We start from the raw sequence: 23613 nt of genomic DNA on the forward strand, positions 1-23613 counted from the left end.
AAATATAAATTAACTTTGGTTTTATCTCACTTTCTAATATCTAATCCCTTTGGATCACTTTCAAGTGTGACTTTTCTTTTGTTCTTGCGCTTAGAGCCTTAGACTTAAGGAAAATTTGCCAAAATACACTTTTTGTTAAGGGTATTGCCGAAATAAAACATTATAAAATTTTGAAACATATATTAAATACATATCAGTATTATGAAAAAAAAAACCCAAAACCCTAACTCCTATGCCCATAAACTCAAATGAAAATTTTTATTCTGTTTTTTTTTTTTTCTTTTTATTTAGCAGCAAACATTTATGTTAGAATATTTCATTTCTCTTTTCTTGATGTGGTTTTGCTTATTCTGGTTTGTTTATAAGAAAAAAAATTTGAAACCAAGATAGAACAATATTATCAAATATAAAAAGTAGTAATTGTTCAGGTATTCCTATATAATTTACATAAAAAAGTTTATCAAATCAAAGTCTAAAAAATATATGTTGATTAGTACTTTTGTATGTTCTTAATTAGAAAGAACTATAGCGAATTAGCGATATAATTATAAACTATAGCAAAAACAAAAACGCTTTATTTTGTATGAGATCCGGAGTGTTTAGAACGGGTCATTTACACTGAATAACGATTTCTCTTTAAAGAATAAATTCATAACGCTCTATGTATTTTTTAACTTTTTCTTAACAGTATACAAAATATTCAAAATAATATCGATTGTATATTTGAAATGGATTTTTTTTCTATAAAAAAGGGGTTTACTATTGATTTGTTCCCCACTTCAAATCATTGGTGTTCTTGTCATCCAATGAGATTTGATTACTATGTCAATAGTCTGTTTTACATGGATAGGGAAATAATTTTGTGGGTCTATATATATCAACTCTGAAGTTAAACAAACATTACAATGAAATACTTTAAAAGCAATTTAAATCAAAGTGTTTGGTTTGCTGAATATATATACATATTTTATATGACCATAGATATTTATGTTGATTGTTTTGAGGATTAGAGACGAATACTAAACTAGTTAGTAGGCCAAGTAGAAGATGTTACATATTAATAAATCTTTGATCATACATAATAAACAAATAATATGACTACCATCCAGATATCTAGATATTCGATTATGCGTGTCTACCCGTATCTACTATGTTCAGTCTCCAAGTGCATATCTAGTCACGCTTTCAATTTTTACCTTTATTGCAAGTTGATATATATATTATAAAAACATACGATATTTGTTTTTCTTACGATTCTATTCAACACGATTAACTATTCATTTCCGTACATGTATATGATAACATACTTTTAAATTTGCGTAAAATTTTTGAATGGAGAAAACAGCCCTCAAGGAAACGTCCCATCTTTTTAACATGCAGAGAGTACATTAGGAGCTGTTTATCGAAACTGCAAACTCCTCAAACAATACTCACCTCAAATACTCATATTTGTTAGAAGTTATTTTCCATTTGTTTGTGAAAAATACAAAGACTTTATTTACATGTTTCAAAACATTGGGCGTCAAAATACATTTGAGTTGTCGTTTGTCACAAATATCATAGATTTTTTTTTGTCGTTTGTCAACCACCAAAAATTCGGGTGTTAATTATCTAGCAAATTTTAAAACAATTAAGTAACCCCAAAAATGGAGTTCAAAGTAATAGTAGTTTTTTCTTAGTATCGACGCCACTACTCATGTTCATTGACAAAAATAAAACAAATATGTCTCTTGTCTCAAATCATTTTTTGAAAAATAAACTCAAAATAAAGTTGGGGTAACGAGTGAATCCAAATGCCCCATAGTATCACAAAATTGTGCAGAGAACTTGTATTGTATGAGAGAGAGAGAGAGTGTGACATGTCACGTCTCAAGGGATTGGACAGGTGTCAGCATTATATTGCTCTGTCCCAAACTCCATCAAATCTATTTTCCTGTCTTTTAATATCCTCTTTAGTTTACTTTTAAACAATGCATATAAATGGAAGGAAAAACTACAAAATCTACCACTTATTCCCAATTTCTTTCAAAATCTACCACATTCCTTCTTTTCTTTCAACTCATACCACATTTTGATGTAGAGTTACCATTTTGCCCTCCCTTTTTATCTTTTTTTTATCTTTCCTCCCTAATTATTTCTCCTCCCTATTTATCTCTCCTCCCTATTTATCTTCCCTACAATATTAGCTTCTCTATTTATCTTTCTCTCCCTCGAAACACGTGCATTTTAACCAAGAAACATTATATCTCCTTAGACTAAACAATTAACTTTCGTTTTTGTCTCCAGATCTTGTCCCCGATTGGAAATTCTCTGTTGCGTCTAGATCTTGTCCCCGATTTCATCATCTTGCTCTATTATCATGAATTCCACATCTTGTCCACCAATTGTTCTCATTTAAGGGTTTTGAATTTTATTTAGATTTTTCACCATCTATTTTGGTCCACAGATTAGTTGAGCATTATTGTCTTCACCTACCCTGATTATTGAATTTTTTTTCCTTCTATTGCAAAATAACAAAAAGATCCAGTTGTCCCCCAGTACTATTACTCATTCTATTACTCATTCGATATGAACTTGTCCCCGATCTAATTCTATTACTCATTCGATCTGAACTTGTCCCCGATCTAATTCTATTACTCATTCGATCTGAACTTGTTCCCGATCTAATTCTATTACCCATTCGGTCTGAACTTGTCCTCGATCTATATCTATTACCCATTCGATCTGAATTTGTCCCCGATCTAATTCTCTTACTCATTCGATCTGAACTTGTCCCCGATATAACATATTCGATCTGATTCTCTTACTCATTCGATCTGAACTTGTCTCCGATCTAATTCTATTACCCATTCCATCTGAATTCGATATGAACTTGCCCCCGATCTAATTCTATTACTCATTCGATATGAACTTGTCCACGATCTAATTCTATTACCCATTCGATCTGAACTTGTCCTCGATCTAATTATATCACCCATTCGATCTGAATTTGTCCATGATCTAATTATATTACTCATTAGATCTGAATTTGTCCATGATATAACATATTATTTAAATAACCGTGCAGCATTTATTGTAGACCTGCTCCTTCTTTAGAAGCGCCAGACAAAACTGTCTCTGTCTCTGACACAGACTCTGTCCCTGACACAGACTCTGTCCCAATCAGGGGTATTTTGGTCCAGCATTCCACATATGCTATTGAAATATGGTAGATTTTGAAAGCTTTTTGAGATTGTGGTACATTTTGAATGCCAGTTGTTAAAATGTGGTAGATTTTGCAATATTCCCTAAATGGAAACAATTTCTGTTTTAGCAAGTTATATATTTTTTTCTGGCAAGGGACAACACTACAACATGAAATATGCTTACCAAAATAGCAAGTGCAAGATAATCCAATGGTTTATATAACTTTTGATTTCCTACAATTATAAAACTTTGTTTTTGTGGTTAAAGAAATAAAATATTAATTATATGTCTATATATTAAGAGACGTAAAAAGGGTTTAAAATAGACTCGAACTCGGTGGAAAAGTGAATTGATTTGATGAAGACCCATCCCCTCACAGTGAATATACACTTGTATTTATTAATTTTCGTTTGCATTCAAATTATAATCCAACAAACAATATGAATGACCCGTGAGTTCACAACCGTTGGATTCTTTGGAGGGGTTATTGGTTTATGGATTTATAAGGAATCAGAAATCCAAACAAAAATCATTTGTTATTCAATCATTGATTTTAAAATCTTAATTAAATTCATGTGTTATTGGTTCTATAATTTATAAATACTAGTTAAAATCATATGTTATTCGTTTAGTCATTTGTTTTTGGATTTGAGAATCCAAATTATGTTTTAAATGGATTTAAATGGAATTAAAAGAGAAAAATAGAAGGATTCAAATCCATGGGTAAACACATGTTATTTCAAAATACATATATCTTGATTTCATAATTAATAGAAATTTTCAAATTCTATATAGATTTACAAATTAATAAACCAATAACACCCCCTTTAATTCTAGGGAGACTCACAAAAATGCCCCTTTTTCAATACCCCTTTTCAAAAATGCCCCCTTTGGATGTCCATTTTTAAAAATACCCCTTTTATGTACAAAATGACTAAATTACCCTTCTTTTAATAAAAGATATCATAAATATATAAGGAAATATAACAAAATTAGGTCCACAAAATACAAAATATTTTTTGGCGGGAAAAGTGATCCCCCAATTTTTCCCGCCAAAACACTTGTAAAAATTTGTAAAACCTTTAAAATACCTTGTAAAATTTTCCCGTAAAATTTTTCCCGCCAAAAAATTTTCCCGCCAAAAAATTTTTTTTGCGGGAAAAGTGATTCCGCAATTTTTTTGGCGTTAAATTTTTGGCGGGAAAATTTTTCCCGCCAAAAATTTACAAGGTATTTTAAAGGTTTTTTACAAGGTATTTATAAGGTTTTACAATGTATTTTAAAAGGTTTTACAACGTATTTACAAGGTATTTATAAGATATTATAAGATTTTACAAGCTATTTTATAAGATTTTTACAAGCTATAAGGTTTTACAAGTTTTTTATAAGGTTTTACAAGTTATAAATACCTTATAAAACCTTAAAGTACCTTGTAAAACCTTTTAAAATACATTGTATAACCTTACAAAACACTTGTAAATACCTTGTAAAAAACCTTTAAAATACCTTGTAAATTTTTCCCGCCAAAAATTTTCCCGCCAAAAAAATTTCGCAAAAAAAATTGCGGAATCACTTTTCCCGCAAAAAAATTTTTTTGGCGGGAAAATTTTTTGGCGGAAAAAATTTTTACGGGAAAATTTTACAAGGTTTTTTAAAGGTTTTTACAAGTGTTTTGGCGGGAAAATTGCGGGATCACTTTTCCCGCCAAAAAATATTTTGTATTTTGTGGACCTAATTTTGTTTCAAATAAGGGTAAAATAGTCATTAAAAATTAAAAAAGGGCAAACTTAAAAATGGACTCTCAAAGGGGGCATTTTTGAAAAGGGGTATTGAAAAAGGGGCATTTTTAACAATTTCCCTTAATTCTACTGGTCTGTACAATCATCATCTGTCCGTAGGTTGTCTCTAGACCGTACGGACGCAAAGTAGTCGTAATAATTTACTACTAAAATTAGCAATAAAATAAAATAAGGAAAAAACTTGGAGTTGAAAGAGCCAAAAGAATGCTAACCGTTGGATAGTCAAGATGGTGGGATTGTGTACTTGACCTCTCCAAAACGGTAAGAATAATTGAGACAACTTTCTATATTTTTGGTGTGTTTTTGTGAATTAAGGTTTCCTATTTTCTTAGTCTATGAAGAATAGTTCTGATTTTTGCTTCGCAGATGAGATTGTGACATTGAACCTATTCTTGGGTTGTTTCTGATTATTTTCCACATTTAGGTGAACATATAGAATATTCTGATTTATGTAAGTGTTTGTGTTTGTTTAATTACATATAATTATGACTAAACCAAGTAGAGAGAGCCTTGGATGATATTATAACTAGATCGTCTTAGACCATACGCAGCGGCATATTTTCTACTGGGGTGTGAGGATTAAAAAAACAAAAGTAATCAAATAGTAAGGAGAAAGACAACATCCGGGTGTGAAGTAACAACTTCCCTCTCGTCGAGTGTAAGATGACGTGGCGTGCTGTGAGTCGCCGAAATCCTCTTTTTCTTCTCCCACATTTTTTTTTCCTCTCTCTCCTTTGATTTTTTACACAGACATCTCTACTCCACTGTTATTATATTATTAAATTGACTTAAATATATACATTCAAAAATGCCCCACTGTGGATGCCCTTAGGTGTAGAAAAGTCAGTTTTCATTTATTACGAGAGATATACATTATACTGTAATTACCTATTTGTACCTTGAGTTTAATTCGCTGCAATAATGTAAAACCTTTACGAGAAAAAAGTACCTAATAACTAGTCTTAAAGTGAACCAAATAATTTCAATATGGATTGACACACATGTGAAAAGTGATGATAACAAAGGGAAGATTTCACGGTTAAAACTTAAAATGCTATAACACTTTGAATTATATATAGTATAACTTTTGAATATACACTTTTTGTTGTTAAGTACCCATAATACTTCGTTTTTATAGGTTAGTGTTCAAGTAATCTTGTAACATTCAAAAATCCATGCTGTAAAGAAAAAAGAATAAAACTGATGAATGTTCTTTTCACTTTTTGTTGTTTCGACTGGCTTACTCATCCATGGGGTTATTTATTACTCGGTTCAAATCGCTTTGTTAATTATAACAAAAGGAAAAATTTAACTAAATGGTTTATTGTTCCATTCAAAATCATACACAAGACAACAGTACAACGCCAGCCAGCAGAGCGTTAAAGCACGTGTTTGCTTCATGTTCACATCAAAGCAATCACAACAGCAAACTAGAAGACGATGCCGTTTTTGTACATGTTTTTGGTGTGTTTCTTGTTTCCTCTTACAATGTTAGGTGTAAAAATTCAATTAAAGGTACACTTTGTTTCCCTATTGCTTCACTTTAGCATCAATCTTTACTTTTCTCACACCGACTAAACTGCAAAGGAATAAGAGACTCACGAGTCTTCTCTCAAGTAAATTAAGTTTCTTTTTGCTTGAAGAATAAGAAGAGATTCACGAGTCTTATCTCTCAATTTAAGTTTCTCTTTGCTTAGGATGTTCTCACACACAAACACATTCAACAATCTAAAATATTCAAATCCGAAACAGAAACAAAAGACAGTATAAGGGGTTAAGAGAGTATTAGCAAGCAAAACCAATAAATCCCAGACCATAACAATGGCTACAAGCAACCATAGCATGAGTAGCATAAACATAAAAAAAAAAGTTATTAGCATCCAAAAATAACCAAAAAAAAACGATTTAAATATGCCAAAGTTTCCGCTAGCTAGAAGAATCACAAATGTTTGATCCTTTTTTTTTTTTTTTTTTTTAATTCATATCGGTCTCTTCTCTTTATGCTTTTATCCTTTTTTCTCCTTTTTTTTGATTCCCCTTCATTATTGTTTTCCTGATTTCGGGCAGGACAAAATAATATATTCATGTCCAACACTAACCAACAGCCCCCAAACTTGATGGTTCAACGGTTTGCACCATCCGGGTCGTTGTGGTTGCTCACTGAAGCAGCACCAGAAGACTGTTGCTGATCATCTGAAAGAGCTTCTGTAGGTTGCAACTGACTGCTCGAACCACCAATGGGATCAGCCGAGCTCTGATCAATCGACAAGTTTCCAAGTCGTTTTGCCACAGCATCTGCCCTATCACCAGATTGGGGGCTAGAAACTGCAGGGATCCTCATTATAGGAAGCAACCAATTTTGCCAATTATGGCGCTTCCTTATTGATTCACCCTAAAAAGAAGAAAAAATTTGTGCAATCAAATAAAAGCTTAAGTTTTCCAAGCACACAAAAGGGGCAAAATCTCAATGCCATAAAAATGATGAGAAGAGCTGAAAACAGGGAGGTTATTTTTTCAGTTTCATCAGTTTTGATAAGCTAACTCTCTCTGAATAATCAAATCAAATACCCAATAAAAAGGTTTACGTTTTATCACATACTACCATACTACTAGCAAGGAAAGACGATGGAATTCAATAGTTTACACACTAAAGGACACATAATACAAGAAATACCTGCACTTCAACAGAAGGTGAATTTTGTAGAGCCTCCACTATTTGCTGGATACTATCTGTAAGTTCTGCAACCTGAAGAAGGAGAAAAAAAGAAACAACACATAGATAAAATTCAAAGAGAATAATAATAGAACTCTGGATACGGGACAAAGCAACAAAATGTTATAGAACTAGGATAAGAGAAGGAAAAATAAAAGCAAAGAAAATTGGTGTAGAGCCTACTGAGCAGCTAATCAATAAAAACACATTTGTGGAATTATACAAACATGAAAGTCTTACTCATTGATACATAAGGTCTACTGTTTATAATATATAAATAAAGAGAAGTGAATGAACGACAACACATCAAGAAAACATTTTACCTTTTTGAAACCAGCAACCACACGTAGCGGAACAAAACCCTGTTCGTTCATGAACCCGCGAAGGTATATGTCTGTAATCAAATTTTCATCACTGTAACAAAAGAAACATTTTGCATCTAAATTAGCATTTACCTAAAGCGGACTGATCAGTTGGAATTTCATTGTCGAGAAGTATAAGAAGAATTCAACAGGAAGGTACTACCTAAAATAATATTGTATTTGATTATGTAGTTTCATGTGTAGTGGAGGATCTTGAACATGGTAGAAGACCGGACCATGCGGAAGAGGTGTCATGAAAGGTTGCATGCGGGGATAATACGGCCCCGACGATGCCAATTCTGAAACGAAGAAGACACATTAGCAAATCATAAATGAAATTGAAAGACGTGTTTTTCAATGTGTCTCACCAGCAGGAAAGGGCACACCAAAAGACTGAATAGGCTGAGCTGCCATAAACTGAGGAGGAATCGGCTGCATAGGTGGTGGTGCATGTGTTACAAATGCTGGAATACCTCTTTGTGATTGTGCATTTCCTTCTCTCCCACTAAAGCTTCTTTGAAAAGTCCAATTTTGATTCCCGTGCTCCTGATTGCGCCTGCCACCATGACTTTGGTGATGATTACCATTTTGGTTCCTGTAGGAGTCTCGTTGAGATAGGTTTTCAATACCACCATGGTTGTGTGACGCAAAGCCATTCTTCTGGTTTTGGCCTCTAGGAGAAGGGTTGTGCGAAGGCAATTCCGCAAATGAACCCTGCGCTGATGGTTGAGAAACAGTACCATTAGCAGATCCAGAGGCACCATTGCGTTTAAATGATCTCTGGCGCGAATGATTTTGAGTTGGATTAGGGTTTGCACGGCTAGCTTGCTTTGGTGCAGTAACAGAAGCATTTGCAATTCCCTAAATCAAAGACAAAGAAGCATCTTTATTATTGAATCAGGATAAAGAGAATTACTGAGAGTAGGATAACACATTGATAATTGAAGGCGTACATCAAAATAAGCATTTGGTTTTAAACATTGCAAATTCAGGGGAAAAAAAAAGGAGAACTTTGAACAGAAACTACTCAAAAGACTGTTGTACATTGATGCTCAATATGCATCACAATCCAACAGGAAGGTATTAAGACGCATCTGCCTTTATTCTAGTTAGGAAACAAACATGCAGATAACGAAGTTGCAGTATACAAAAGTCCAACAGGAAAGCTCATAAGCTAAGATTCATTTCACAAATGGCAGTGCGAAAAAAGTAAAGCTACAGAGGTTTCATATGCAAAAGCTCAAACTTTTATATACTTCCATGAAGCATTTCAGCAACCAAACAAACCCACATAATCAATAAGGTCATGATAATCGTTTCAAACCTGAGAAACGGGGACAGATGATGATGCTGATGATGATGGAACATCACCGAGACTTTTTAACGAATCAGAAGAAGACTTGTTCGAAGGAGCTTTGGTGGTCTCAGAAAGAGCAGGCCACGAGGAAGCTCCCATGACAGGTCCAACCTCAGAAGCCCCATTAGACGGCCTTTTCCAAACTGGTTTCTTTCCCGCATTGCCCTGACCACCAGATTCCTCCGATTTCTCATCTCCAGCCGCCGCCTCCACCGTCAAAACAGAAGCAGGTGGAGCAGCAACGGATACAGAAGCAATCGGCTCGATCGGAGCCCTGGATTGAGGAGAGGAAGGACCAGCTGCAGCGGCGGCGGCGGCGATCGGCTCTAATTCGCCACGGACGATTTGAGTCCACGGAGAAGAAACCTGCCGAGAAGGACGGCGAGGCGATTGTGATACGGCAGCGATAGGGCTGCCGTGATTCTCGCTGATACGACGAGGAGACATAGAAGAAGAAGCAGAGTTATTGGAAGTGGCGGAAGCCATGAGAGGGGACAAAAAATTAGGGTTTGTTAAGAGAGTCGATTAGCTCCGATCGACAGAGTATCTAATAAAATAACGATTAATCGATTTTAACCCAGAAAAAAAAAACAAAGTCAGCGAATTGAAAGAATCCGAAGAAACCTCTCTCTCTCTCTCTCTGCGATTTCAGAAAATTAGGGTTAGGGTTTGAGTAATGGCAAAAAAAGGTAACAGAACCGATTTTTCCAAAAAAAAAAATCCCCAGAAGGAGAAGACGATGGAGCAGTGTAGTCTCCTCTTCTCTTCTCTCTCTCTCTCTCTCTCTCTCTCTCTCTCTCTCTCTCTCTCTCTTTCTCCTTTATTTTTTATTCGTTTTTAAATGTTCTTTCCATTTGTTTTTTTTTCTTTTTTTCCATTTGGTTTTGGTTTTACTTGGCTACCGCGGAAATTGTAAGTTACGAAATTACCCTTAGAGTAAACACAAGAAAAAAACACACTTTTGTTTTTCTTTGATTGAATCAATTTTATTGGCTAAAACACCTATCCATGGATTGTTGACATTGACATTTGGAATTTACCGGTTAAGATTTTCTCATTTTAAAAAAAAATTCTCTTAAAATAGATCAATCGATTAATTCATTTATTTCCACTAAATTAATTTCTCTATATTAATTCAATTACGCAAAAAATATTATTTTCTAATAAAATGTGTAAGCAAAATAACGTTAAGTATCTGCAACCTCAGCTTTATTTTAAATTAAATTAAATCATTTATATGCTAAACTATATTAGATGTGCCATTAGACCAGATATATATAATTGTAACATTGCAAATAAATGAAAATATTTATAGATGGATCAAAATCTCTTTTTTCTAAACCAGGGACACAGTTTCCATTTTTTCTAATCTCATATTAATTGTACCATATCTTTTACATATACAATTTTATTATTAATATATGGGAAAAATCAAGTCGTAGATTTTTTTGTTAATGCTAATAAATAATATCAATATATTCATAAGATAAATTTGTTACAAATGCTACTAGAATGATTTTACCATATTTAACAATATTCACTTTACTGATCGGATATGATAAAATAATAATCTATAACTATAATATGTTTTTATTATTATTGTTATGAGATATGATCGTAAAAAGAATGGATTAGTTCAAAGCTATGTAAACAACTACTGTATATTCATAATAGTCGTTGTTGCTTTTTAATAATCAAATGGATACATAATGTTAACCATATTACACCATTTACAGTTCATAGAATACAATTTCAGCTATGCACAGGCAATTTAATTTATATTTTTTTTATAGATATGTGAAAAAAGGTTCGCTTAGTATTCTACTCTTTTTTTATTAAGATTATGAAAAATATAGATTTAAAAAAAAAATAAGTAGAAAAGTATCGTTAGATTAATGTATACGGTTTTTCTTCTTGAAAGAACGATCTTAATTCTTAAGCATCCATAAATTGAAGATATTAGTAACGAGACAGTGCAGTTGACTCAAAATATTGTCGGTAATGTTGTCATTTTGGTTTTGAATGCATATAGCCGTTGACTCAAAAAAATGTCAATGGATACAAAAAAAAATAGTATTCTTAAGACATTATATAAATCTTATAATTAAATTTAACATATTTATAATGTGAAGTGTGAGCCTTCGCCATTATTCTGTATGAATTTTGACAATTAATCTACTAAGTAGTCGCGTGACGTGGTCATGGACTCATGTTGATGTATAAGCATTTAGCAAGGCAGTATTTATATATCCTTTGACAACAATAAAACACCAAAAGGCTATAACAAAAAAGAAAAAAAAAGAGGCTATAACCAAAAAAAAAGAGAGTCTTTATATACCTTTCAGAATACGAATCTTTCTTTTTCACAATATGTATATCAACAACAATAATGTGAATAAATATGTAACCAATGCATATCTTTTTGTTCCTTACATTCCAAGAATTGATCAATGGGTGTATTTTCAAATCCAATACTGAAAATTATCTCAAAGACTCAAAACCAATATTGGAATTTTAGTATAAAATGATGAAAAGTGAAAGAATCATTGTCTCGGTCGTGTCAAGTTTCGAGCTTTGGCCACTTGCCGAGGCTGGTAATCAATGTGGAACCCATTTTATATCCTTTAGAATATTCTCGGCGTTCAACATTACAGCCAAATTCCCTTTTGGTTCGGTTTATTTCGGTTTAACTACCTCACTATTGAAGTCTGAAGATGAAGAGAAAAAGAGGACAAGAATTTGCCGAGATAGTAAGATGCGTATAAGAGCATATATTTCCTGAAGAAAATCTCTATAGTCTCGTTATGATACAAAAAAATACTATTGGCCTGTGTTTTGGAGGGGGCTTACAAATCTACACAAGTGGAAGTATTATGAACACAAATCTGAAAAGGGACCATATCTTTACTGTTTTAAATCTTTGGTTTGACGAGGAGCTACTTTTGGAGATGGTTTGGTTTGTTTTGTGTAGCTCTGAGGAATTGTTATGAGTCTTTATTCCGGCTGCCATTGCCGGAGCTACCGCTGCTGTTTTGTTTGTTCCAGCAAGAGCTGTGTTTGTCTCTTCGATATCATAACCTGCGTTAAGAGATATTCACAGATCATAAGTCAGAACACAACGGGTTTAAGTGATCTAACACACACGTAAGAGGAAACTTACAGTCAAACTTTTTCCAAGCTAAGACGAGTTTCTCTCTGTCGAATACTACACGATACCCGGTCATGTAGTTTTCTGTTTCATTAAGAGTAAATGAGGTCATTATTCAGCCGATGTTCCATGATCGATAGAAAGAAAAACTGATCTTACGTCCAATTATGTTGAGTTCAGAGCTTTTGACAATGGCCAGGCAATACACAAGCTCGCCCTGAGAAATGCAGAGATACTAAAAGTATCAGCACACAGATAAAAGATTTGGCTGAAGAAGAGACGGAACAATGGAGAAAGAAGTAGAGAGAGTATAACCTCAGTAGAGATGACAATTATAGGATCGTTGATGGTGAAGTGACTGTTTCCTTTCATTGTTAAGCTTAAACTCGGTATCAAACTGGCATTCGCATCATTGCTAATCACACCGTTTACAAGAATAATGTTTAGATTTGAGTGGCAGTGACAAACAGAAATTGAGCGTGGATGGATACAAACTCATACCTCATGTCATAACAATACTCGAATGGAATCCTTGAATCCGGTGAATGGCGCTTATCTTGGGCCTGAGAATGGAACTGAAGAAGATAATGTGAATCATAGAGTTATTAAAATTCAGCATCACAGGGATGAAACACGAATATGATGGTCTTTAGATGCTTACACTCTCAGAGACTGTCGTATACATCGGATCAACCAAATAAGTAAATGATGTACCGGTGTCAAAGAGAGCTGTGAACTCATCATCTATTAAAGTAGTCCCCACACGAACCCGAGTCACCGTGATGTTGTAGTTTGGGCTGCAGCAATGAATTTCACCACCGCTTAAAGGTGCATTCACAAAGGAACATAATTTAAAATTTAGCTCATAAGTGAATTACCACTTACTGTGAAGGATTCAGGTTAAACGGCGTTTCTTCCTGATCAGAACTACCCTTGTCGCCAAAACTGATCCTTCCAACCCCATCATGTCCGAAACACATGGAGAAAGAATCAGCAACGAGACCTTCCCTCGCCAAAACACTTGGAACCGATATCTTTTCCATGCCAAGACCAAATAAACCATTTGGTGCCGCAATGTCAAGAAAGGAACCGCTTTGAACCTGTCCACATCTGCACATAATTCACATTTTCAGGAACTTACTGCATTGAACTGAAACAAAAGAAGCAATTGCTAAGATGCAAACTGCTACTAACCCAAATGTGACATATGCCTCAACACGCTCTGGATTCTTATCTTCTGTAGTTAAGTGCATAACATCTTCCATAAGAATACCAGATGTGGAAGTCTGAGCAGAGACATAAGACACCATATAAGGGCAAGTGCTGAATGTTCCAAGGCATTGATTACGCTGGGCACATAGACTGTTGTTGCAGGTGACCTTCTTGTTTGTGGTTGAAATTTTAGGATTGTAAATGCTGAGTTCAAATTCCTAAACACAGCAAATCGAAACCCAGAACTAAGACTTGGAAAATGGAAACTTATAATTCAATTGCTAAGATGAGTAAACTCAACAAGTCTAGTAGCTTAAACATACAGAAGCATAAGTGGCTCCTTCGGTTGGTGCGCATTTGCCGCAATCACAAGGAACCCAAAAGAGGTCGCTTCCTGTATCAAGCGCCACCATGAATCTCATTCCCGGAGTACCCAATTTCACCGTCGTGTAATGCAAACTATTGAAAGAGAAGAAAAAAAAAAATTCAGACTTATCGTGAAACAGAGAAGTTTTATCGAAAGTTGTGAGCTAAAGGAAACTTACAATCCGAGAGAGCTGATACGAGAAGTGGAATTGCCGTCGGAGAAAGTGAGTGAGGACTCCGATTCTGAGTCGGAGAGGCGACGGCCACGGATTAGCCAATCACGAAGGACGAGAGCGTTGAAGTATTCGAAGCTTCCCTTAGGGGGAAACTTAACAAATCTCCCGGTTGAATCGGACCATTGCTTGACTTCGTCGGAGAATCTATGGTGCATCTCGAAGGTGAAGATTCGACCATTGCAGCTCCCGAAGCTCAGTAACAACAAAATCGGGATCAAGAACAGACTAGTCTTGAAGAAACAGTACGACATTGGAAACGATTTCGAAACTCGACAGATTATCCTACTTTCCCGGAGATTTTTCTCGGGAAAACAAAGAGAAAATGAGAAATCATGACCAGAAAAACCTCAAGAAATTTATTCGAAAATCAAAATGCGTGATTTTAGATCTTGGAATAGTGAGAGAACAAAATTAGGTTTTATTTGGGGGCAACGATATGAAGATTAGTGAGTTTGAGAGAAGTAGAGAAGAGATCTATCTATGCTGGTTCTTTCGTCGTCGTTAGGTGGTGAGTGTAACAGTCCATGTGTTGAAAAGAGAACTCTGATATACTACTATTTTCAGAGAACACTGGGTCCCACCTACTAATTTTATAATTCTCCTCTCACCCCAGAATTTCTATTTCTTCCGATTTCTTACCCCATTTAAGAACGACACAATTCCAACCCCGAAATTAATGATTAAAGGGACTTAGCTGATAAATCTTGCAAAGTTAACCCGTTAACCAAAAAAATAATTGCACAAAAGATGGAATATACACAAAGAAGATATACAAATACATTCCAAGTCCCGATTTGGTCAAAGAGCAAAACTTATATGACTTAAAGGTCGTAGAATCATCTGTTGTTGTAAGTGTCCCAATCGAAGTTTGGGTGAGAATAAGCTTCGTAATCAACAGGTCCATCGATGATGCTATCGACGGTCTGAATACTTCGTAGAAGAGCTGGGTGATACCGGTCTGTATCCGAAGGCAAAAGCTTGTACATCACAAGTACCCCAAGTGTGAATATGGCTTGAAGCTTTGTGGAATCTCCTTTGACTGAAAAGAAGAGCAGCATTGAGACCAGGTACAGGTCCACACAGAACCGCATGATACACAAAACCGTGTCCATTAGCTTTCCTTCATTGCCTGCAGGGAAGCCACGGACTCTGTACACGTAGAGGAAGTTGTATTTGTCGACAATGTATCTGTAACCAAAGTAAACTGCGCCTACAGGGACCACGAGTGGAGCGAATGAAGAGTATATCATTGTTAAGGCAAAGATGGTGAGATTGAAGGCGTAGTATTGGGCAAAGTCGAATTTTTGTTTAGGGATTGGTGAGGTTCGGCTGATTGGGTATTCAGAGAGGTCTTGGCTCATAGGTTCGATGTCCCCGAATCTTGGTGACTCAAACATGTTTTCAGGGAGAAGTGGTGTCTCAAGGTTGCTGCTTGGCTCTTGGTTTTCCAAAGCGTACTCTTCGTTTTGCTCGGGAACAAGCTGAAGCATGTCGTTCTTCCTGAACTTTTGGATTTTTTTCTTGATCCACGGGATTGGAGCAAGTAGATCAAAGGAGATTCCTAAGAACGTACTTGTGATGAGGAAAGCTAGAGCCGAAACGCATGACCTGGATAAGAAGGAAGGGCTCATGTATTCTTCAATCCTCTTGCAATCCTCGCCATCTAAATAGCACCGACTCATTTTCAAGAGTGCGCTTTCCAGCGACGACTCCACAAGAGCCTTGAGAATGATGAGGTTCACAAGGAAGAAGCAAACCATCTTCAAGAGGGCTGCTCTTTGTTCCCCAGACACTGTTAGATGCCGCTCAAACTTGGAAAGATACGAGAGAGCAGAAGGGATTACAATGTACATACTAACAAATATGAAGACGTTGGGCAGGAACTGAAAAATCAGAGATCCAATCCAGCCAGAAGTTTGCACCCAAGCGAGCCAAGACTGAGCACTATCCAATGCTTCAGCATTGAAGATTCTCCCAGCACTTACCAATGCACTAATCAAGGCCAATGGGGAGCTGAAAAACACAAGAATCAATAGCAGAATAGTATTAACAATCACTCTTCGCACGATAAGAGCAACTTTTGTCAATCCCAGATGATTCCAATAAATATCAGTAGCCAAGGGTGCTCTGTCCACTTTCCACTGGTTTCTCTGTAACCGCAGCTCTGTGACAGAGAAGAACTTTCCAGTACGCCTTGATCTTTCGTTTCGAAAATCCTGAACAGCCTTATTAGCTGTGTACACATCTTTAAACATCACAAAAGCAACCCCAGCGCCTTGTGCTCGTCCTTCTTTATAAGCTGCTAACTGAGACTCTAAATCAGCTCTCAATTCTTGCAGCTTCCTAAGTTTCTCATCATCTGTAAAACCAAACCTCTCTGTAACCTGAGACCACAAAACCTTCACCCAAATCCACAAAGCGCACACACAAGACAATAGTCCGTTATCTCCAGCATTCTCAAACTCATCCGGTAGAAGCCTAGAGTCCATCTTGGCAACTAACCAAGTAATCTCATCCCGAACACGAACCAACTCTGTAGCAAGATCATCCAAAGCACACAAATCCATAGGTACAATAATCTTATAAACTTTCCCCGGGTACTTTAGCCGAAAGCACTCTTCAAACTCAACTCTATCAGACCCTAAATTCTTAGGCAAACCCTGCACCATTATAGTAAACACAGCAGTAGAATTCGCATTGGGGTCGCTTATATTCCCATTCCCATCTCTAAACCTAGTAAACTTCAACCTAGCTTCAATGGCAGCGATTCCAAAATGCGAGATAACAACAACAATAACAACAAACACAAAATGCAGCCAAAGCAGAGCTGAACCTTTCTGAATATGAGTAATCATCGTTTTCGAAAGCTCATCACTCAACAAAGCAGTCCCAGCATATAAATTCAACGGAAGCATAACCGAAACAGCTAAAACAGCAATGGAGAAAAGAAGCACAAAGCTTCCACCTTCGATTAAAAGAAACTGAGCAGCATCAGCACCACAGTGACGAGCGATCTCACGACACGTGGCTTTCCAAACGGCGAGGAGCTTAGAGAAGAGAGCAGAAGGACCAGGCATACGACGGTGGTCGCTGCGTAGCTTAACGAAGAGGAAAATGGAGACGCAGCATAAGAGCCCAATGACCGAGATATTAAGCAGATACTGAATGTTACCGTACCAAGCATCGGGGATTTCCGGTAAGTCGCCGGAAGATGGGGGAGGAGAGAATGAATCATCCATTGTCATTGATGAAATCGGTGGCATCGCCGCTGGTGAAAAATTGCGATGCATCGTGAATTTCTCAACCAAATTGAGAAACCCAGTTCTTTAAAGTTTCTTCAGAGATTCAGGATTTATACAAAGCTTATTATGATCACGAGAAATTTGGGGGCTTTAGGGTTTGATTTTGGGGAAGTAGATCGACGAAGATGATGGAAAAAAGACGAGGGGCATGGTAGAAAGGTAAATAAAAAAGGAGGAAAAAAGAATGCAATCGCGGCTTGGAATCTCTCAAAAGATTCTTCTCCTTAAAGCATGAAATTTAATCACATCTTTTTAAGATAAATACCCCAAAAAAAAACACGAATTAACATATAAGATCGGTTTGAGTTTGGGAATAAATTCGATTTTTTTTTTTAAATCTCTATTTTTACATAGTTGATAAAAGTATATCGTTAAATTGTGGTAGTTTAGACTTTAGAGAGTTTGTAACTTTGTATGAACAAAACAATAATATTTATAAAAATAGTAACATATTCTCTTAATATTTCGTTATTGTAACAGTATGACAGACGAGAATCAAATTCATAACTCTCGAGTATATTCATTTTGATTGTTATTAGGAAAGTCAATCAATAGGGAAGAACTTGGTGGGCAAGGGTTCTCCTCTGTTTTGTATTTAATGAGGAGAAGATATTCATCGGCTCTTTAGCAAAAAAAAAACGCAGCCATGTCTCTGTTTCTCAGCCGGCTTTCCCTTTCGAAGCTATCTCTCCATGTAAGCTGATGCCTCCTCTTCTCTCTTGTCCCGTGATGGTGTTTTTTTTTGTCTGATCAGTAGCTAACTAATGATTCCGCAGAGACACATCACGGCTCGGTGCTTCTCTAATTGCGTCTTCAAAGTTAATCCTTGTGATTCAACTTTGAGAGATGGTGACGTTGGATCTCTCGACATTTACAGCTACAACATTGATAGTGGGGTAAACTGCACGGAAAAGAAAGTGCCTATGGAGTTAGTGAAAGAGATGGGAACTATAGGAGCATCCCATGGCTGGGTAGCAACTTTGAAGAATGGTGTTGTGCGTCTTCAAGACGATCTAGACCCATGTGCATTGGATAAAGAAGACTCAAAACGCATTTCGCTGCCTCCTCTTGAAACTCTGCTTCATTGCCAAACCCAAGTTGTAACCAATGTGGCCATTGTCCACCTCTTCTCCCGAGGATGAAGACTGCATCGTGGCTATCAAGTTCATGGGACCTCAACTCAGTTTGTGCAGGCTTGCAAGTGGACTAACATCAGAATCACATATTAGAATACGGGCTTCCAACTCAAAACCAATTGGCTATGAGTGGAGTGGCCCATATCCCTTATATATTACTTAAGATCTCTTCCAACTTCCGATGTGGGACATTATGTCCTAATACGCCCCCTCGAGATGATGGCTCTTTGGCCATTAATCTCGGAATGTTCGGGCTTAGATCGACGGCATCAATTTTGGGCCTTATCGATGATTGGACCATCTTTGGGTCGGATCGGGTTGAACATGTGTGGATCGGGCTCTGATACTATATTAGAATATGGGCTTCCAACTCAAAACCAATTGGCTATGAGTGGAGTGGCCCATATCCCTTATATATTACTTAGGATCTCTTCCAACTTCCGATGTGGGACATTATGTCCTAATATCACAGACCCCGGCTTCTTCTCCTCCAATGTAATGTACTCCAAGAAAGATGAGATGTTTTCGATGCCCGCTTCTGGAGGCAACTACACAGGATCATGGGATCTTTGGGAGACACATGGAAAAACCCAAGCTGCAGATGCTGTGGTATCCCGAACAACGGCCCGTGAAGGACATGTATATTGACAGAATAGATGAGTTTGTCAGGAGCGAAATTGTGAGAAAGTGCGGGTGGGGGTTGTTTGATTCGTGTTGCAGGTTAGAACACTACTTGGTGGAGTCATCACAGACTGGTGATACGTTTATGGTGAAATGGTTCACATATATCGACCCCCGTGGGAAGGGGCAGCACAAGGAAGGAAACGCTGAGAATTGGGACCATTTCCTTAAAGATTGGGACCATTTCCATGTCTTGAGGCTAGACAAGGAAGGAAACGCTGTCTATACTGAAGACCTTGGAGGTGTGTGCATTTTCCTCTCCAAGGCTGAACCTTTTTGTCTCCCGCCGGCATGCTTATATGAACAGCGCCCAAACTGCATCTAGTACTTAGACGACCACAACAGCACCAGGTTCAGTTGCATCGACGATGAGGAGTACATGATGACGGGTGAATCCGTAACGACGGGTCCTAGATCCGTAACATCACCAGTCCCTTACTGGTTCCCACCAAAGCTCGACTAATAAATATTTTGAGTCTTTTCTCTCTTATACGTACTCCCCAAACATTTACTTTTTTATTCTATCTATGTTTAGTACAAGAGACAAAGAACTTTGGCATTGATCTCGTACGTTTAGTACAACAGACAAAGACCTTAGTTTGGCCAATCATATCAGTATGCTGTTCTGTTCTTTTAGAGTAGTACTTTCTCTGCTTTAACAAAGTTATTTTTGACATAATGCCAATAATCTTAAAATGTTCTCAGTTAAGTGGTGTTGAGGCAAAACGAGATGCTTTCTTGTCTAGGACTAGAAGCAATATTTGATATCCATATACATTATGTCCTATCTCTACGAGATTCCTTTCAAGTACTCTTGTGAAGAGTACAAATTGTTATCCCGGCATATGTCTACTAGTTTTGATTTGTAAGTGACATCTCGTTTCCAGAGATGGCAAATTTTCTGGGGATTACACCAACCGTATATAGTTTTGATGTGTAACTTCTTTTGTAGCCATTTAGTGATTATGGACTGCGCATGCTTCAGATGAACAGAAACTTATTCTTCAAACGAGGCAGACCTGATATGGTTAACAATGTGTTTCCTTATGCTGGTCTCAGAAGTTTCCCGTTTGAAATCAAGCTTTTAGTCGTTGGTGAAAACCTGAGTCTTGTATTGAAGCAGATGTAGTGACATTGTGTTCCTTAGTTGAATGCAGAACTAAAAACAAAGCTTCATGAACAGGCCAAGATTAAGTCGATGACTTGGCAGCAAAGTTTGTTTTGGTTGCTCCATATCAAAGACTTTTTCTTTAACTTAATAACGTTCATAATACGTAACTAGATTGTTACCCGCGGTGTACCGCGGGTTAATTATTTGATTTTTTTTGTTTTTTTATAAACCGATGAATTTGTTGTATATAATATTTTTTGTTGTACATTGCGAGTCACATGCGTTGTAACTAAAAATGAAAATTTTAAGTTGTATTTGTTTTGTTTAGTGTTTAAAATTGTATAATTGTATTTTGATATTTGACAAAAAAAAAAAAATTGTATTTTGATTTGTTAATCCCAGGATTTCACCCGTGATATATTATCCCGTATTAATATCAATCCAAATCCGACCCGTCCCACCATATAATCATGTCCCGTAAAATTAAACATCATTTTGTTATTTCTTTTAATAACACTTTTATTTAAAAGACATATAATTCGAGTCAATTTAAAAGTTTGCTTTCAAATAGTTTCTATAATATATATATATATATATATATATTTTCAAATTAGTGTGTGTTTTTAGACCAACCCGTAAAAATATTTTAAAAATGTATATTAAAATACTAAATAATTGTATTTCGATTTGTTAATTTTAAGATTTCACCGTGATATATTGTCCAGTTTTAGATAATTGTAGAAATTAAGAAAATATCTGAATGACTCAATTCCGGGTCAGAGTAAAAAAAAAAATACGACCTGATTAAACGCGCAAATTTGTTTTTCAAGAATGTTAATATAGATTGTACACATACTTTTTTCTTCATCGATTGAGTAATATATGTCCGTTTTAAAAAATATGAATCATAGCATATGCAGAAAAAAATCGAATTTTTTTATTAAGTATATATATTTTATAATAGTTCTAAATAATATAAATATAAGATCATATAAAAGTGAAATGAGAATCATATATTTATGTTTTAATTAGGTAGAGAGGTTTTAGGAAATTAGTTCAAATTTGTTATATTAGTATTAAATAATCATATTTGATTTCTATATCTATAAAAATTGTAGAGAATATGCCATAAATAAAGAGTTTAGGTATAGTAATTAGTTGAGAAAATATATATTTTTTAGATTTTATTGATTAATTTTCGTTTTTTACTTTTGTCAAAAATAAGGAAAGATCCGATTGAAGATTTCCGGGTCAAAATTAAAAAAAATTTGACCCGATTAGGAACCCCAAAAAGTGTTGCAAAAATGTATAGTAGATAATGCATTCTCAAGATTCTACTACTACTACTTCAAGTTTTGCCAATTATTTTCTTACAGGATTTTCGATTAAATTGTTGTTTAAACATGTCTTTTTTTCCTCTTTGGTTTAGAATCGTTTCTTGAAACTTTTAGGGCTTTCAATGTCTAAGTTGAGCATCTCTACAATAATTATTTGAGAAGTAGAAACGCACCATATTGAAAGTTAGGGCATTGGAGGCCTGTGGTTAAAAGTTAGAATGATTTGTCCTAAACACCCTTAATGAATTGTTCTTCTCGAAATTTCTCCTTCTTCGTAATTAGGGGTATATAAGTCTAATCGTGTGTTGATCTCTATAATAATGTCCTAAACACCCTCAATTCGCAAATTTTTGTTCTTAGTTGTTAAGGGTATATAAGTCTAATCGTGTTTTGTGATGATTAGTCTTAATCACCCTTAATTTTTTTTATTTTATAGTATGATCGTTGGGGATATGGAGGTCATAATATCTCGACTTTAATGATTATGGAATCTTAGCTGTAATTTATATGTTATTTTTTGGATAATTTCTATATCTTAGTAGTTAATATTCGTTTTTGTTAGTTTTCTGATTTAGTTTCTAATTAAAAAAGTTAAATTTCTTAAGATAATATCGGAGGTTTGCCCTAAGTTTGAGGCTATAAATACAGAGTTTCTGCCCCACAGTTACGAACCAGCTTTTTATGTTCAATAAATAGTTTTGCTATTAGGGTTTTTTATATTGCTTATCGAATTTCTTATCATGCGATTATGCTTTTTGTTATATGAATTTGTTGGTTGTTCTACGAATTATTTATTTATTTTTACTGATTTTGTATCTTTTGATTTCTGTCTTAGGTATACCGATCGTGAAGTTTCGATAAAAACGAGTTTAGACAAACGAGTTGCTGAAGTAAAAAAGAAAGTATGATAAGGTATTATTAGTGTTTGTTTTAATTTCAGTGCGTTTGTATTTTTATTTTTTGGTTTGATCGATTATTGATGATCATTGTGAATTAATCTCTATTTCATGTATATACATGGTAGAGTTTACTAATATTTTTTTATTATATAAAATTTATATCATTAGTGTTATGGTCATGGATCTTAATTTATTCGATGTTCTGGAGTTTTACTTGTATCTGTCGTATTCAACAATAGAACAACATAAGCACTTAGCCGTACTCAACATGTCAGGGTTGAGTATAAACGCTTCAAAATCCTCCATATTCACTGCGGGTAAAGATAAGCACTTAGCCGTAATGGCCGCGTCTGAGCATGGCATTGGTCGCAGCTCCCTTCCCATTCGGTATCTTGGCCTGCCCTTGACAACTAAATCCATGACGCGTCTTGATTATGCGCCTTTCATTGAAAAAATAAGAGGTCGTTTACTGTCCTGGACAAGTAAGTCTCTCTCTTATGCGGGTCGAGTTCAATTGATAAAATCAGTGATTATGAGTATCTCCAATTTCTGGCTCTCGGTTTTCCGGCTCCCACAAAGATGTCTTGATAAAATAGAGAGCTTGTGTTGTGCTTTTCTATGGTCTGGTTCCCCAAACATTCATAGCAAAGCAAAGGTTTCTTGGGAAGAAGTTTGTTTACCGGTGGAGGAAGGGGGTTTAGGCATCCGCCGACTTCTAGATGTGTCACAAGTTTTTTCTCTAAGTCTGATATGGAGATTATAACCAGT

General features: G+C 35.7%; 3 protein-coding genes across 3 annotated transcripts; all 3 read right to left on the bottom strand.

Annotated features, from left to right (window-relative positions):
- Positions 1-7017: 7017 nt before the first annotated feature.
- On the bottom strand, positions 7018-10216 carry LOC9305123 (la-related protein 1C). The gene is made up of 6 exons (XM_002869006.2): positions 9385-10216; positions 8429-8921; positions 8224-8359; positions 8022-8112; positions 7660-7731; positions 7018-7377 (listed from the first exon to the last, which is right to left on the bottom strand). The coding sequence occupies exons 1-6, from the start codon at positions 9901-9903 to the stop codon at positions 7108-7110; spliced, it is 1581 nt and encodes a 526-aa protein (XP_002869052.1). The 5' UTR covers positions 9904-10216; the 3' UTR covers positions 7018-7107.
- Positions 10217-12165: 1949 nt separating this feature from the next.
- Positions 12166-15013, bottom strand: LOC9305124 (aspartyl protease family protein 1). The gene is made up of 10 exons (XM_002869007.2): positions 14323-15013; positions 14101-14236; positions 13760-13995; positions 13451-13675; positions 13227-13362; positions 13067-13140; positions 12881-12980; positions 12725-12782; positions 12578-12649; positions 12166-12495 (listed from the first exon to the last, which is right to left on the bottom strand). The coding sequence occupies exons 1-10, from the start codon at positions 14628-14630 to the stop codon at positions 12272-12274; spliced, it is 1569 nt and encodes a 522-aa protein (XP_002869053.1). The 5' UTR covers positions 14631-15013; the 3' UTR covers positions 12166-12271.
- Positions 15014-15077: 64 nt separating this feature from the next.
- LOC9305125 (CSC1-like protein At4g35870) lies at positions 15078-17915 on the bottom strand. The gene has a single exon (XM_021018559.1). The coding sequence runs from the start codon at positions 17667-17669 to the stop codon at positions 15216-15218; it is 2454 nt and encodes an 817-aa protein (XP_020874218.1). The 5' UTR covers positions 17670-17915; the 3' UTR covers positions 15078-15215.
- Positions 17916-23613: the final 5698 nt, after the last annotated feature.

Source organism: Arabidopsis lyrata (assembly GCF_000004255.2).
Source record: "Arabidopsis lyrata subsp. lyrata unplaced genomic scaffold ARALYscaffold_7, whole genome shotgun sequence".
Classification (NCBI taxonomy): Eukaryota; Viridiplantae; Streptophyta; class Magnoliopsida; order Brassicales; family Brassicaceae; genus Arabidopsis; species Arabidopsis lyrata.